The sequence below is a fragment of the Eupeodes corollae genome, chromosome 3, assembly GCF_945859685.1.
Source record: "Eupeodes corollae chromosome 3, idEupCoro1.1, whole genome shotgun sequence".
NCBI lineage: Eukaryota > Metazoa > Arthropoda > Insecta > Diptera > Syrphidae > Eupeodes > Eupeodes corollae.
In genome coordinates this window covers 61,678,279-61,692,883 of record NC_079149.1, presented here as the reverse complement: position 1 = coordinate 61,692,883, position 14,605 = coordinate 61,678,279, and the positions used below count along the sequence as shown (strand labels likewise).

General features: G+C 34.7%; 2 protein-coding genes across 2 annotated transcripts in view; one reads left to right on the top strand and one right to left on the bottom strand.

Annotated features, from left to right (window-relative positions):
* LOC129949399 (potential E3 ubiquitin-protein ligase ariadne-2) overlaps window positions 1–14,605 on the bottom strand; it is a 26,507-nt gene extending 11,902 nt beyond the window's left edge. The window contains exon 1 of the mRNA XM_056060835.1: window positions 14,098–14,605. Within this exon, the coding sequence (XP_055916810.1) occupies window positions 14,098–14,164 (67 nt within the window). The 5' untranslated portion in view covers window positions 14,165–14,605. The remainder of the gene's footprint in view (window positions 1–14,097) is intronic.
* On the top strand, window positions 12,798–14,087 carry LOC129949403 (uncharacterized). The gene is made up of 2 exons (XM_056060841.1): window positions 12,798–13,844; window positions 13,935–14,087. Exons 1-2 carry the CDS (start codon window positions 13,585–13,587, stop codon window positions 14,047–14,049), a joined length of 375 nt encoding a protein of 124 aa, XP_055916816.1. The 5' UTR covers window positions 12,798–13,584; the 3' UTR covers window positions 14,050–14,087.

Sequence of the window (14,605 nt, the reverse complement as noted above, 5' to 3'; positions counted from 1 at the left end):
CCAACCAACCTTCATCAGGACAACCGGGGCTGAACAACCCGAGATGAATCTCGCCAACGACACTGTTTTTTTAGCCATCGATTTCATGTTAAACACATGTTAATTTTTATAATTCATCAATGTATAAAGTTAGGCCCCCTTTGTGCCAACGAATGTTTTAATTAAAGTTATTGTTAAATATTATTTATGTTAGATTTAAGCCAAATGTATATAAATTTTGTATGGTTCAATAAATTAAAAAGTTAAAAAAAAGGCATTGATACAAGACAGAAGGACAATGGAGAAAGAAAATATGACAGCAGCACGCGGTAGGTTTGATACTTGATTTCGGTGATCGATTGGAAACGATGCTTTATCAGTGACTAGGCCGTTGACGACTACTGGTGAATATAAAAGATACATTCTGTTTTAAAAAATAAAAAAAATAATTTCGAACTTATTTTACACTACTGTATGTGAAGTATTTCAATACTATGTTCATATTCACTTAATCTGAATGTTTAAAAAACGGTTCTCGACGCCACAGTCTAAATTTTTTTCTTTCATAAATTTATATATTACTACATTATTAATTAATGTAGACAGCTAGCGGATATAACTTCTTCCTCCGGTTTTCTGCACAATTTGATTATTTATTCCAGTAAAACAAGGGTTTAATAACCGTGCCGTGATGGTTAGTGCGTAGAAATGTCATGCCAGAGGTCTTGGGTTCAATCCTAGCCTAAAAGTTTTTTCACTGCATGAAAAGTGCTTTCTGAAATTAGCCGTTCGGATTATTGATTAAAACTCTAGGTCCCCTCCATCCTTGAGATGACTCGCACACAGGAATGGTTAATAGTTGCAGGTGTTTACGGAAATAAACACGAAAAAGCAGTTTTGCGAATTTTGGCTTTCCAATAACCTACGTCATAGCGGACACAAGAATTGACAAAACATTTTACACAATGTTTAGAACACCTAAGGGAATGTATAAACAACAAGCTTTCAGCTTACTTTCTCTCATTGCGAGATTTCACTATTGCAAATAATAGGATTCAATTTTTTCGAATCAGGTTAATCCAATGAATTGGAAGTAAAAGTAAATGTACCTATTAGTTTTGTTTAAACTTAATCTTTCAAATTCCAGATAAAACTATCTATCTGTAGAGACTTATTTGGTTTTAAGTATTATTCACATGAGCGCAACCAACGAACGACGAATGAATTACAAAATGTGAGTTTATATACCTTTGAAGACATATTTCCACACAAATTCTTAACAAAACGATGGCAATATAGTTTCCATTTGATTTATGATACATACTTTTACTTTTCATTATAATATATTAATAAATTTAAGAAAACAAATTTATTCGTCGCGAAAAAAATTATAGTTGATACGAACTGTCAAACTTTATTCGCGTTCCACATTATCCACACTCGCAACGAATAAAATAATCGCGCGTACTTAACCTAAAAAATCATTCTTGTTTTGGTTTCGGTGGTGAATGATGTTCGGCTGTGGCTTCATTCGCGACGAATTAAAAACTCTCATGTGAAAGAAACGTCAAAATCGACGAATGTTCGTTCATTCGTTAGTCGTTGGTCGTGCTCATGTGAATAGTACTTAAAACCAAATAAGTCTCTACAGATAGATAGTTTTATCTGGAATTTGAAAGATAAAGTTTAAACAAAACTAATAGGTACATTTACTCTTACTTCCAATTCATTGTTTTTGAAAAGATTAATGTCATTGATTTTTACTAACGGTCGGCTAGGTAATGGGTAGGTTCAGGCGACATAAGGGACTTGAAAGTAAGGCAAGTTTCTATCATCTAATTGGCCAGCTGCCAAAAAATTGACTTCCAATTAAGGCAACTTTGTTGGGAAGTTGACTGGAAAGTTAGTCAAGAAAAATCTCCCTAAGTCAAATCTACTTATGTCAAAATGATAGTTGATCATGTTTTTTCATTCAACTGAAAGCTGAACTTTATTCCCTATTTATTTATTTAATTTGTTCATGATTCCATTTACTGTTTTGTGTAAAAGGGTTCTTTGTCAAATTGGAAAAATAGATCCAGATACTGCTTTTTGTTGGTGGCGGCATTTATGTTCTGTATCTGTATCACTTTTAATAAACTGTGTCCTCTGGTCACTTAGCAAGAGCTTTTATTCCTCAAATCTGTGACCATTGCATATGACCTGTTGTTGATTTTGTCGTCGCCTACTTGGGACCGAGATTTTTGAATTTAAAATTTGTACTAAGGAAAAAGGGTCGTTTTTATTGATCATGATATAGTATGAATTTTTCGAATTTGAAAAAAAGTGTTAAAAAACTTTCGCATCCGCAACAAACTCCGCATCAGTTAATCGGATGCGGATGTTGGAATTATTGCGAAAAATCCGCAATTGCGGATGCGAATATTCGCAACATTCCTAATTGGAAATATGCTTCAGTAGCTTGGGATCCTATGCAGTTATGCAGTTTCAAGAAATCGTATTGAGAAAGTTCAAAAGTCTTTTACAAAATATGTAGTTCGACAACTTAAATGGAATTTAGATTCAATGACTTGTTGTTCTGCAAGATGCGCTTTAATTGGTATGAACTCTTTATAAAATCAGCTAATTGTGTAATGTTTGGTCATGATTGATTGTCTTACCATATAAAATGCTCCGATTTATTTAATCTATTAGATTTGTATGTTTCTCAAAGATATATAAGAACAAGACAATTGTTTTATATACCATATCATAGATTTAATTATGAATTAAATGAACCAATTTCAAGATGCATGGAATCATTTAATGAATTTAAATTATATTTAAATATAAGCCTAGAAAGGAAAGTTATTAAGAAATATTTAAATGATAAATAAATTAATAAGTATGTATTTAGAAGCAATCTGTAAGAGTTAACTGGGTAGATGAAGTAAATAAATAAATATATATAACAATAAAACGAGTAGTTGCATGAGACAAATTACATTTAATTTTAAGTCTTATATGAAATTGTCAAAATGATTGCATAACTGAGTCTTTATGATGTTATTATTATTTCGAATAACCTTTTGTTATTGTTGGCATTCGATAGGTTTTATAACGAAAAGATAGTAAATATCCCATAGTAAAACTAACCATTAATTTAACTTCTTATTGCGCAAAATTAAATGTGAGTTTGTTTACCTAACTGAAATAAATCGTATAGAATCTGTTGGCACGTGTATTTTTATAATAATTTTTTTTTCTCACAACTGAAAGCAAAATGTTCCTACAGTAATGCTGATGAAAAATTACAAAATAAATAATATTTTAATTTTGCAAAAGTGTTATCTTGAAATAGAGCACCACCTAGAGCGATTTTTGTCATTGTTGCTTAACTAAAGGCCAACCATCATAAAATTAACTTAACATTTCTCATGCCTTTCATTAACATCTCAAATGGTTTAATGAACTGAAAAAGATATTAGTGCCGGTGTTTTGGGGTCAAATGAAGCACCTTGCGGTGGTTTTTAAATTTGATTTCTATTTCTTTTCGTATAAAATGCAACTGACTGAAAGAATACTTGTGACAGTCCGTCCACGTCACTTTGGACACGACCAGACCGTAATTACCATAAAACATAAGTTTATGTAGAACATTTTCTTGAACATTTATTTTTGAAAATCGTAAGGTTTAATTCGATAATCTCTTAAGTTTACAAACAAGGCACTTGGATTTGATTCACGAGTCACTATATTGGTGCTTCTAGAATTACCCAAATGGGTCGGGGTGAGAAATTTTTTGGTTGATGCAGTTCAAATTAATTAAATTGCCAACAATTCGAAAAGTAAAAAAGCTTCAAACAGTTCGAAAGACTCAAATCACATGTGATAAATTTTCTCTGCGATTTGTTTGGTAGCGTCGTGTATAGCCAACTTTATGCGTTACGTAGATTGGTAGATTGACTTGATAAACGTTAAAATAAAACATCAATTTGTTCACAAGTTTACCTATATCTAAAGTTCAGTTACAGTATTATTTACAAGTGAAGAGCGTTGCTCTTATGTTGACCATTCCTGATATGTACAAGAAGTTTAAGCTTATGTTATTAAAGGAATATTAACTGTTTTCCATTAACAATAATATCAACAAATATTTGAAATAAGTAAAAGAAACGATCACGTGAATTGGGGACATACTTAAAACTGTTGAGCAAAAATAGGTCAGGTTAAGACAATATAACAAATTTGAGGCCAAAAAATTGCCTTAAGCACTATTCACATGAGCACAACCAACGAATGAACGAATATTCGTCGATTTTGACTTTTCTTTCATATGAACTTTTTTAATTCGCCGCGAATGAAGTTCGACTTTTTTTTGTGTTTATCATTATTAGCTGCGTTCAATCTCAGACAGATAGGGCATCCGAATACCTTTTTGTTAGTGTTTTATGTGTAAAATAACAGCTGATCAAAAACAGCTAAGATGTCAAAAAAGGAATCCAAAGGTATCCAAGAATTTCTGGGGTGTGTAGGTATCTGACAGAACAGCTGATTCAACACACGGTTGAATTTCAAGAAACTTGAAAATTGATTGTACTTATTGGTAAACAAAAAAATACAAGTAGCAATGCAACTCGAGGAACCAAAAAAAAATCAGAAGGCGCTCTTCTCAGGAACCGCTTCAAAACGGCCAAAAATGAAGAGACCGGAGTGATTCATGAGAGGGACGCCCAAGATAAAATAAAGTACCAGAAGGTTGTTGATGAATACAACAATCTTCTGGCCAGCCGAGAAAAGGCCGTTAAGCGAAACAGATCTCAGGTAGAGATCTGCACGTCTCAGAAAAAGAGCAAGCTTGACGACCGGACAAAACCAGTGAAAACACCATCTTCTGGAGCAGCGCAACTGCGTACTCTTATTGAGGTTGTCAGGGATGACCTCCACGTAGCAGTTGTGGATGAGCTCTCCACAAACAGCAAAGGTCTGCAGCTAAAAATAATTTTAAAAAAGCGCTGAAGGTCATCCAGATTAATCTGAAGCACTCTAAGTGTGCTTCAGATAATCTGAGAGAACCGTGGATAAACAGCCTCAAGGTGCGAGGCCCCCAAGACAACCAATACGACCTCTTTTATAAAACCGCAGATCAAGACCAAGGTAATCCCAGAACTTGTATTTTAGCTAAGAAACATTTAAAAGGTTTTTTATGTCCAAATTTTAGCACTTCCGATCTGACAGTTGTCAGATTTGGAGTCAGTCAACATAGCCAGGATTGTTGCGGTTTGTACCGGACATTGGTCTATAGGAGTTCATGCATAGAAGTTGGGTATCTCTTACAACACCTTTTGCAGTAGCTGTAGTGACCAAAGAGAAAGTGAAACTATAATCCATTTCCTCTGCAAATATCGTGCTTTGGCAAACATTAGAATGAAATAATTTGGAAAAGCATTCTTTCAAGAACTTGATGAGCTATATGAGACAAAGATTAGAGACCTAATCTTTTTCCTCAATGCGACTAAATGGCTCTAACATAATCGCTATGAAGCTTCTCTATCAATCTATCCCTTTCAATCAAAGGTCAAACGAGTTTTTGGTATCAAAACGGCGCACTACAGAGCTAATTAGATCTCAGGCTAGGTTGCCTTGAGATCACCATTTCTACCTACCTTTGATCTATTTTTTTAAACTTAAAAATTGATTTATTTCGTTCTCGTTTTGTAGATGACCAATTTGCTAATTCTTGCTTCCAGTCACTAGGCATTCTGAAGTTAAAGAACCTTATCCTGTTCCAGAGATAGAACAAAATACAGGTAAATATATATTAATATTGTGGAAATAAATAAATCTAACTTTTTTGTTTTTATGTATAAAATCAGACATAGGAGGACAGCTTGTGGAGCTACAAGCAAATAAGGTCGAAAGGAAAGCTAAATTATTCTCTCAGATAATTAAAAACACAAAGAAGAACCAATCTATTAACTTTTTTTAAGGTTGGGAACAATTTAAAAAAAAAAAAATGTCAAGAAATTGCAAAAGTTCTAAAAAAACACGGGTCACTTTTTGATAAGAAGGAATTAGTTGAATTATCCATTAAATGTTTTATCTAACAACAATTTTGACATCGAAGCTTAAATGTTTCTCTGCTTTTTGTGAACAGCTGAAAGTTGTTTTTATTTTTTGACAGCTATCTCAACACAGCTATACAACTCGTTCAACAAGGGATCTAAAAATCCACCTATCCAAGATACCCTATCCAACACGAGATTGAACGCAGCCATTGGGCGCATTCACAAAGCTAGTGGCTACGTAGTCAAAATTCAACTAGCTTTGTGAATGCAAAACTACACTACAAAGCTAGTCAATTCGAAACTGTCATATTTTTGACAAATGCAAATAATATAAAATAAGAAACATTTTTGATTTGATAACTTTAACTTGTCTTTTGTGTTTTTAAATTCAATAAAATCAAATTTAAGACACAATTTGAATGATTTATATTTCTATTTAAATATTAAACAATTTATTTCATTTTGAATTCGTGTGTCCTTACCGAGCAGCTGATTGTGAAACGTCAAAATTATTCTCCACTAACTTTGTAGCCGAATATTTTACACTACGTCGGAGGGGAAATTTTAACTACTTTTGTAGTTAGATTTAGCCAATCATAATCCGTTGACTACGTAGCCACTAGCTTTGTGAATGCGATCATTGTTTTGTTTTGGAAACAAACGATTGAGAAAATGCGGTCGAAGGTATATTTGTTTAAAAAAAAGTAATTGGTGTCCTCGTTAATAAAAAAATAACAAGAAAAAGATTCCATGTGCATCCATTTAATGCAAATCGGAAAATTGAAGGAGAATATGTTTCCTTAATAAGACTGCTGGAAACATTTTCTTTACATTTTTATCCATATTTTTTTAAGGAGCCTAAACTAAAACAAGAATGATGTTTTTAGGTTAAGAACGCGCGATTATTTTATTCGTTGCGAGTGTGGATAATGTGGAACGTGAATAAAGTTTGACAGTTCGTATCAACTACAATTTTTTTCGCGACGAATAAATTTGTTTTATTAAATTTATTAATATATGGTATTGAAAAGTAAAAGTATGCATCGTTAATCAAATAGAAACTATATAAACTCACATTTTGTAATTAATTCGTCGTTAGTTGGTCGCGCTCATGTGAATACTGCCTTAGGGTAACTTTTTTGAGAAGTTACAATTATCGGAAAAAGTATTTTGACAAACAAAATATCGTACATTTTTATTCAAATATTATTTGATCAGTTGAAAAAATATAAAACAAAAATGCATAATAATGTTAAGGACATGACCTTTCAAAAGAACTTTATTTAATTAAATTCAATGTTACCTATAGTTCTGCAACTGAAAATTATTTTTCAGAAATATGTAGGTGAAGGAAAAAGTATTTTGACACAATATATTATGAGGAAACAATGAGTTTGAAAAGGAAGTTAAACAAAAATTGAGGCATAGTTCACCAGAAAATAGCATTTCCGTTACTATTAATGACTTTCTGCAATAGGCCCGGTATATATTTTACGAAATTGTGGAAAGTTTGCGGAGAAATTTCCTTCCAAAGACTTTTTGACCTCAGCTATTATCTCTTCGTTATTAGTTATCATCTTGGTTTTGTGTCAAGGTGCGTTGTCTTCTTGCAAAGTGAAGGACCATTTATCACCAGAACTAAAAGCGTGATTACTTAAAATATCCAAATATTGTTGTTTGTTCACCATTCCATCGATTGATACCAAGTCTTCGGTGCCATTTAAGCATATCCCTAAAACATGACGGTCATTGCCATGAAGTACTCGTTTATACACAGGTGCTACTTCGCATTTTCCTAGGGATTCGGCAAGAAGTTTTCTTTTTTAATCTGTGGTACTCAAAACAGCTTTCATCAGACCACAATACTTTACCTATAATAATGAAGGCTTGTTAAAAAATTCTTTGTCAAAATGCAGGCGTTTAAATTTATTTTTTTGGGATATTTGGGGTATTGTTCTGGCTATGTACATAAGTAGCAAATTAATCCTATTTCAAACGATTTCTTTTAGTTTTTTCAGGACGGTTTGCCGAGGAACTTTATAATTTGCTTAACTTTTCCATCGAAATACCCTCATAATACTTGGTCACGATGTCAATTCTTAAATCTCGGCTAACTTCCGACGTTTTACCCATTATTATCAAATAATTGTTTGTAAATGTCGTCGAAGTTAATGAATTTCATTAAAAAGAGAATATAAATGGGAAATCTCAACTCTGATAGCACGGGACACGAAAGAAACTGCAAATATTACGATGTCAAAATACTTTTTTTAGTTAGTTATGGCGCAGTCTGTTCATTAGAAGGGTCCCAAAAAGAATGCATGAGAAAAATAAAATATTTCTGGATTTTACCGTTGCCTAGGTGCTTTGTTTTTGGTTTTGAGTAGTAAAAGATTCCCGTTACATTTTTCAGTTTACCATATAAATTGGTTAAGCATTACAAATAGTATTGTCAAAATACTTTTTCCGACCATTGTTGTCAAAATAAATCTCCATCAACTTAAAGCTGAACTTTATTCTTTAATTTTTTTGGATAATAACATTTATTAAAAAAGGATTACGTCTAACTTAAAATGAATTTGTAGCTTTTTTGTTGATAATAATAATATTGTAATTTCTGTTTTAAAAACTAAAGGTAAAGGTTAGTAAATTAAGGTTCCAAGGTTGAAATTAATAACATCTAAAAATAAATTAGTTGCCTTGGCCTGGCGTAGAAGTCAGTGATGCAGAGAAATTAAATGGAATCCACAAGCTTCTGCTTCTCATTTGGGATTCTTCAAAGAGACAATCTTAAAGGCATTTCTATTACCATAAAACTGATGGCTGAATGCTTTTATCATTAAAAATTAAGTTATGTTTAAATATGCTTGATTTAATAAATTGTTTTGCGCATTCCTGTGTGAGAGTAGTGTCAGCGACAAAGGGGGCCTACATTTTATAAGCCGAATCCGAACGGCTAATTTGAGAAAGCACTTTTTATAAAATTATTATGTGTCAATTCCTCGCTAGAGGCAGTACTCATGACAAAAAAAAACTTTAAGTCAGACGGGTATTGAGCCCAAGACCTCTCGTATAAAAAGTTCTATGCACTAAACATCATACCAAGGGTGCTTCGTACATATCTTTTATACTGCACAAATTCAAAGCAACCAGAAAAAAACTTAAAAGTTAAAGAAAAAAATGATTGACAAATTTTGTGTTATTATCCGATTCTATTTCTAAAATCTTTTTCATGTCGTCTTTGTTGAAGTTAAGTTCAGAATAACACTTTATTTTTATTTTATACTAAGGAAGTTTTGAATTTCATGTAACTGAAAAATATTTTTATATTTTTCTTTCTTTCTGAAACTTTTGTCTAAAACAGAACTTATTCTTTAGATAAATTGTTTGTATTGTTTATTAATAAAATAATAGTTTTTTTTAATAAATACAATAGTCTTTATCAAGCCGCATAGTCATAGGAGAGTTTTTAAAATTAAAAGTCTTAACTCTAGACTTTGTTTTATAGTGAAGTGAGTGTGTGATAAAGCATAGAAACGATATACATATTTTCAAAATTCGTCTAAAACTAATGTCTAAGACATTATCTCGAGAAATATTTTTGAAAAAAAAGGTATACAAAATTTCTTTCTTACTTACTTACTTAAGGTGGCTCTACAGTCCTGTGTGAACTAGGGCCTCACCCAACAAACTTGTCCATTTAGCTCAGTCCCTAGCTAGATGTCTCTAGTTTCGCGCTCCAAGTTGGGTGAGGTCACTGTCCACTTGTGCGCGCCACCTGATCAGCGGTCTTCCTCTACTGCGCTGTTCTGGGTGTGGATTCGAAGATCTTCCAGGCCGGAGCATTGGTTTCCATGCGCTCTACGTGAACCAGCCATCTAAATCGTTGGGCTTTTACCCTTTTGGATAAGTCTACGTCGCTGTACAGCCCGTACAGCTAGTCGTTCCATCTTCTCCTCCACTCGCCTTCGATGCATACGGGACCGTAGATCACACGAAGAACTTCCATGCTTCTGCACCGTATACCAGGACGGGAATGATAAGGGTCTTATAAAGCGACACTTTAGTCCCTCGAGAGAGGACTTTACCGCTCAATTGCTTTCTTAGCCCAAATAAACAGAGGTTAGCAAGAGTTATTCTGCGTTTGATCTCAGCGCTGGAGTTGTTTTCTGCGTTTACAGTGGAGCCCAGGTAGACGAAGTCCTTTACTACCTCAAAGTAACGTTTGTCGATGGTGACTTTTTGACCAAGACGTGTCGGTGTTGTATGCCATTTCTTGACGACAGCATGTACTTTGATTTGCTCTCATTAACCGTTAAAAACATTTTTGCCTCCTCTGCCTCAATGCTCACAAAAGCCCCATTGACATCACCCTGCGTTCTTCCGATTATGTCAATATCATCAGCATATGCTAGTAATTGGACAGAGTTTTGAAAGTGCCTCTAGTGCTGACGTGTGAGTTCTGCACTATTCTTTCAAGCACGATGTTAAAAAAATCGCATGACAGCGCAGCACCTTGTTTAAATCCTTTTTTGACATCAAAAGGTTCTGTTAAGTTGTTTCCAAAATTTATGGAGCAGCGTGAATTCTCCATGGTCGTCCGGCACAAACAGACGAGTGTGTCAGGGATGCCAAAACTAGACATGGCTCTATATAGCTCGTCACTGTAGATGCTGTCATATGCGGCCTTAAAATCCATGAAAAGATGGTGGGTGGATCTGCCGTAATGTGAATATTTGATCAACTGTGGACTTTCCTGGTCTAAAACCACACTGGTAAGGACCTATCAGGTTGTTGACGATGGGCTTTAGACGTTTACATATTTCGGCAGAGAAGATTTTATAGGCGATGTTAGGTAGACTGATTAATCAATAGTTTGTGCAAGGGTGGAATCGGCTAAGATCATTGTTGATAAATGACAATCAAAATGATCGAATTTGATCTACATAAGGTGATAGTAAAATTGATACCTAAAAAGCTATCACAAAAAAATGTGATAGTCGTTTTAAAAACAAATTTGTTAATTCCGAATAGAGCTACCAGACGCTTACACAAACGACTGGAAAATTTTCTTAGTTCACTTTGTTTCTTTTAAAAAACACATTCCTGTGACCGACAATGCTAACGACATTCGAAAAAGCAAGAAAAGTAAGAATTTTATTCAAAATCAGCCAATTTGAAACTTTTATTTAGATATTTTATAAGAGTCAATTTAAAATTTCACCAAGACAACAACGAATTTTGACAATTTGAATCTAAAATTGTTCAATCGAATTGAATTGAGTTCAATCATCTTACACAGACGGAATGAAAATGATAGTCAATTTGACTATCAAAAAATTGATAGTCAACAATCACCTTAGCCGATTCCACCCCAGTATAGAGGATCTCCTTTTTTCAGGATCGGGCAAACAATACTGATGTTCCATTCATCGGGCATGCTTTCTTCCGACCATATCTTACAGATAAATTAGTGCATGCTCCCAACCAACTTATCTCCAGCTGCTTAAAAGAGCTCGGCATTCAAGCCATCCGTTACAGCGGCTTTATTAGACTTCAGCTTAGATATGGCAATCTTTACTTGTTGGCTTTCGTCGTCTATGCTGAATGGATCATCCTGCCTGACAGCGGAATTCGGTTCGTCGTCGCCGTTATACAGTCTGCGAAAGTGGTCCTTTCATATCATCAGCATTGACTGCGGTTCCACTATGATGTTTCCATTTTCGTCTTTACATCCTACGGTTCTAGGTTTATGTACCTGTAAATTTCGTTTCACCTGTTCATAAAACTTTCGAACTTCATTCCTGCTTTGAAACCTCTCAACATCTTCGACTGCACGCTTCTCATGCCCTCTTTTTTTCCTTCTGAGAAGTCGGTGTTCCTTTCGCCTCTTCTGCTCATTCGCTCATGAGCACCTCTCGTCCTTTTATAGCTTTGTGGATTTTGAGGTGTGGAAAACGCGCACTGAATCCGTTGTCGGAAGTGTTGTCGTTTGCGTAGGTTATCAACAGTAAATCCGTCCGTATCCGAGGCTTGTTCGTGCTTCGCAACTACTATGTTTTTACGTGGCCAAGAAGTCACCCCGACGGCACAACCCCCAACCTGGAGGGCCAGATCCTTAGTATAACTCCAAGGACGGGGAGCCGAATAGAACCACTCCTTATAAGCTTAGGCTCCGAATAGGTCGTAAAAGCCCAATAAGGTGTTCACTAAGTAGTTCAACCTTACTGGAACTGTAGCCGCCACCGTTGATTCCATCTCGGGAATTCCTCCGTTGCCGTCTGGATAAAGAGAGGTGCCTTAATGGTAACACTTCTCCCCATCTCTCTCGTTTGCTGCCCCAAACAACATTCCACTGGGGTTGGAACCCAATCTCCAGTTGAGGTACTAGGCACTCGATGTTCACCACGGGGAGATGAGAGTGGGAGTTGATAGACAGAGGTGGGTTTTGAGAAAAACCTGTGGACGCTTGTGTCCTCTTGAATGCCATTTCTTTCATTTGAATTAAAAATTGGCGGAATGTTCTTAAGTCATTTTTATACTTTTTCCACAGCATAATAAATAATGTTCATTGTTCAGTAATCAGTTGTTCAGTGCAGCAGTTTCAGATTTCAATATAAACTTTTAAAAAAATCAAATGCATACATTAAATTCAATCAAATTCATAGCCTGTGTGTTTTTCTATATTCCACAACTTTAAACTTGATAAACAAAAATATAAAAAAAAATTGTTTAATTTTAAAATTCCCAACGCATCTCATTAATAAAAGAAGGGAAAAGGGGTTTTAGTAGTTTCCATATTAATTAGAATCTAAGTATAAGTTACGTGACAAACGTGCTTATTACTATATAGGCCTTGTTAAATCGCACTTAGTTAGTCAACAACCAACAATCATTTAATTCCGTCATTCTCCAATGACGCAAATGTGTTCATATTGTGTATTGAATGGAATATAATACAAAATACACACATGCTCTTTGTACTTTTATAAACCAGACAAAATCACAAATTCAAAAGAAATGTGAACTGCATATGAACTTTATACAAAAGACTACAAGCAAAAAAAAAACAAAAACAACAACAACAACCTTTCAAGCCTTAAATAGTGCTAGACATTAATAATTCCATGGTGCTAGTGCCAGTGCCATTGCACCCTGACCTTGATTTAATCTTCTTCGTTGGTATCTCGATTACGGAAAACGATGACGACAACGAGAGTCAATAAATCGAAAACGAAATAAATAGGAAGGTACCTAGTTCGGTTGAAGATTTGGCACAGGTAATTATACCTGTTTAAGTGGAATCATGAGTTTGAGAGCATAGGAAAGGGAAGCGATATAGGTAACAGTGTAGACTTAGGTAGACAACAGAGAGACAACAAACAGCAGGTAAAAACAAACCAACAGCAATTACTCCCATTTACATATGTATGTATGTACATGGAACATGGGACTCTGCTTTATACAAAGAAAACATAAACACTGAAGCAAAGCAAAGCGAAGGCCAATTTATATCAGTTTTCGTATTTTATTATTATTATTTTTTTAAATTTAGAGTATGTGTAGTTTCAATGGCAATAAACTTTTCGAATGCCAAACCAAAACCACGAAGAGAAAATCAGGAGGATCGAATAAGGGACAAAAAAAGCATGAACCAAAACACGGAGCCAAACAAATTACACATGATGTAGCAAACGCAGCAGCAGCAGCAACACCACCATCAGCAGCAGCAGGAGAAGAACCAGCAGAAGCAGAAAACTACGAAAAACGAGATTACGACGACGACGACTACGACGGACGGCGACGACCCAACGATGAGTATTTTATTGATTTTTTGTGATGGGACGTTTTGCTCACTTTTGTATTTTGTTCACTTCCCAACAAACTTCGTCGTTTTTGGAAGAACAGGCAAAGCAGTACAGGGGAGAGAAAAATCAATATTTATGAAGGAAAAAAGAATGGTCTGAGTGCAGCAGCAGCAGCAGCACTACATAACACACAAAGGGTGGATTTTTATGGCTGATAATGAAGATTATTATCAAAAAAAAGAAGAGACTCCACTGCCACTCACCTGAGTTGTAATAATCATCGTACTCGCAGTCATTATCCGAATAGTCCATGTCCGAGTCTGCTGACATTTTCAAGTTGTATGTGTTTTTCCTTGCAGCTGCTTAAATCAGACGAACTGTTCACATTTATTGATGGAGCACCCTAGGGGGGCAACTCACAACTCACAACTCAACTTAAAAATGAACACAATAAAAAAGAAGCACAGGTTAAGTGCACCAATGGTAGGTATGCATTCAGGGCTGGGTGGGTTATAAAAGACGGAGACGGAGAGTAGGGAATTTTTTGTGTATGAAATTGTTGGGAAATCAAAAAGACACAATCACTTATCGTTTATATTTTAATTCAATTAAAACTCAAATAATGCAGAGGGAAGAAACTGCTTTTTTCTTTTTTTTTAATCGGAAAATCGTATTCTATTTCTACACACGAAGAACACAAAAGAAATATATAACAAGAGAGTTAAAGGAAAAAACCTGCACTCCACTCAAAAACTCAACTCTTTTCTTTTG

Coding starts and splice junctions, on each gene's coding strand:
- LOC129949403 (XM_056060841.1), top strand. CDS start 13,585: ATGTGTAGTTTCAATGGCAATAAACTTTTCGAATGCCAAACCAAAACC. Junction 13,845..13,934: donor CGGCGACGACCCAACGATGA/GTATTTTATTGA, acceptor TTGGAAGAACAG/GCAAAGCAGTACAGGGGAGA.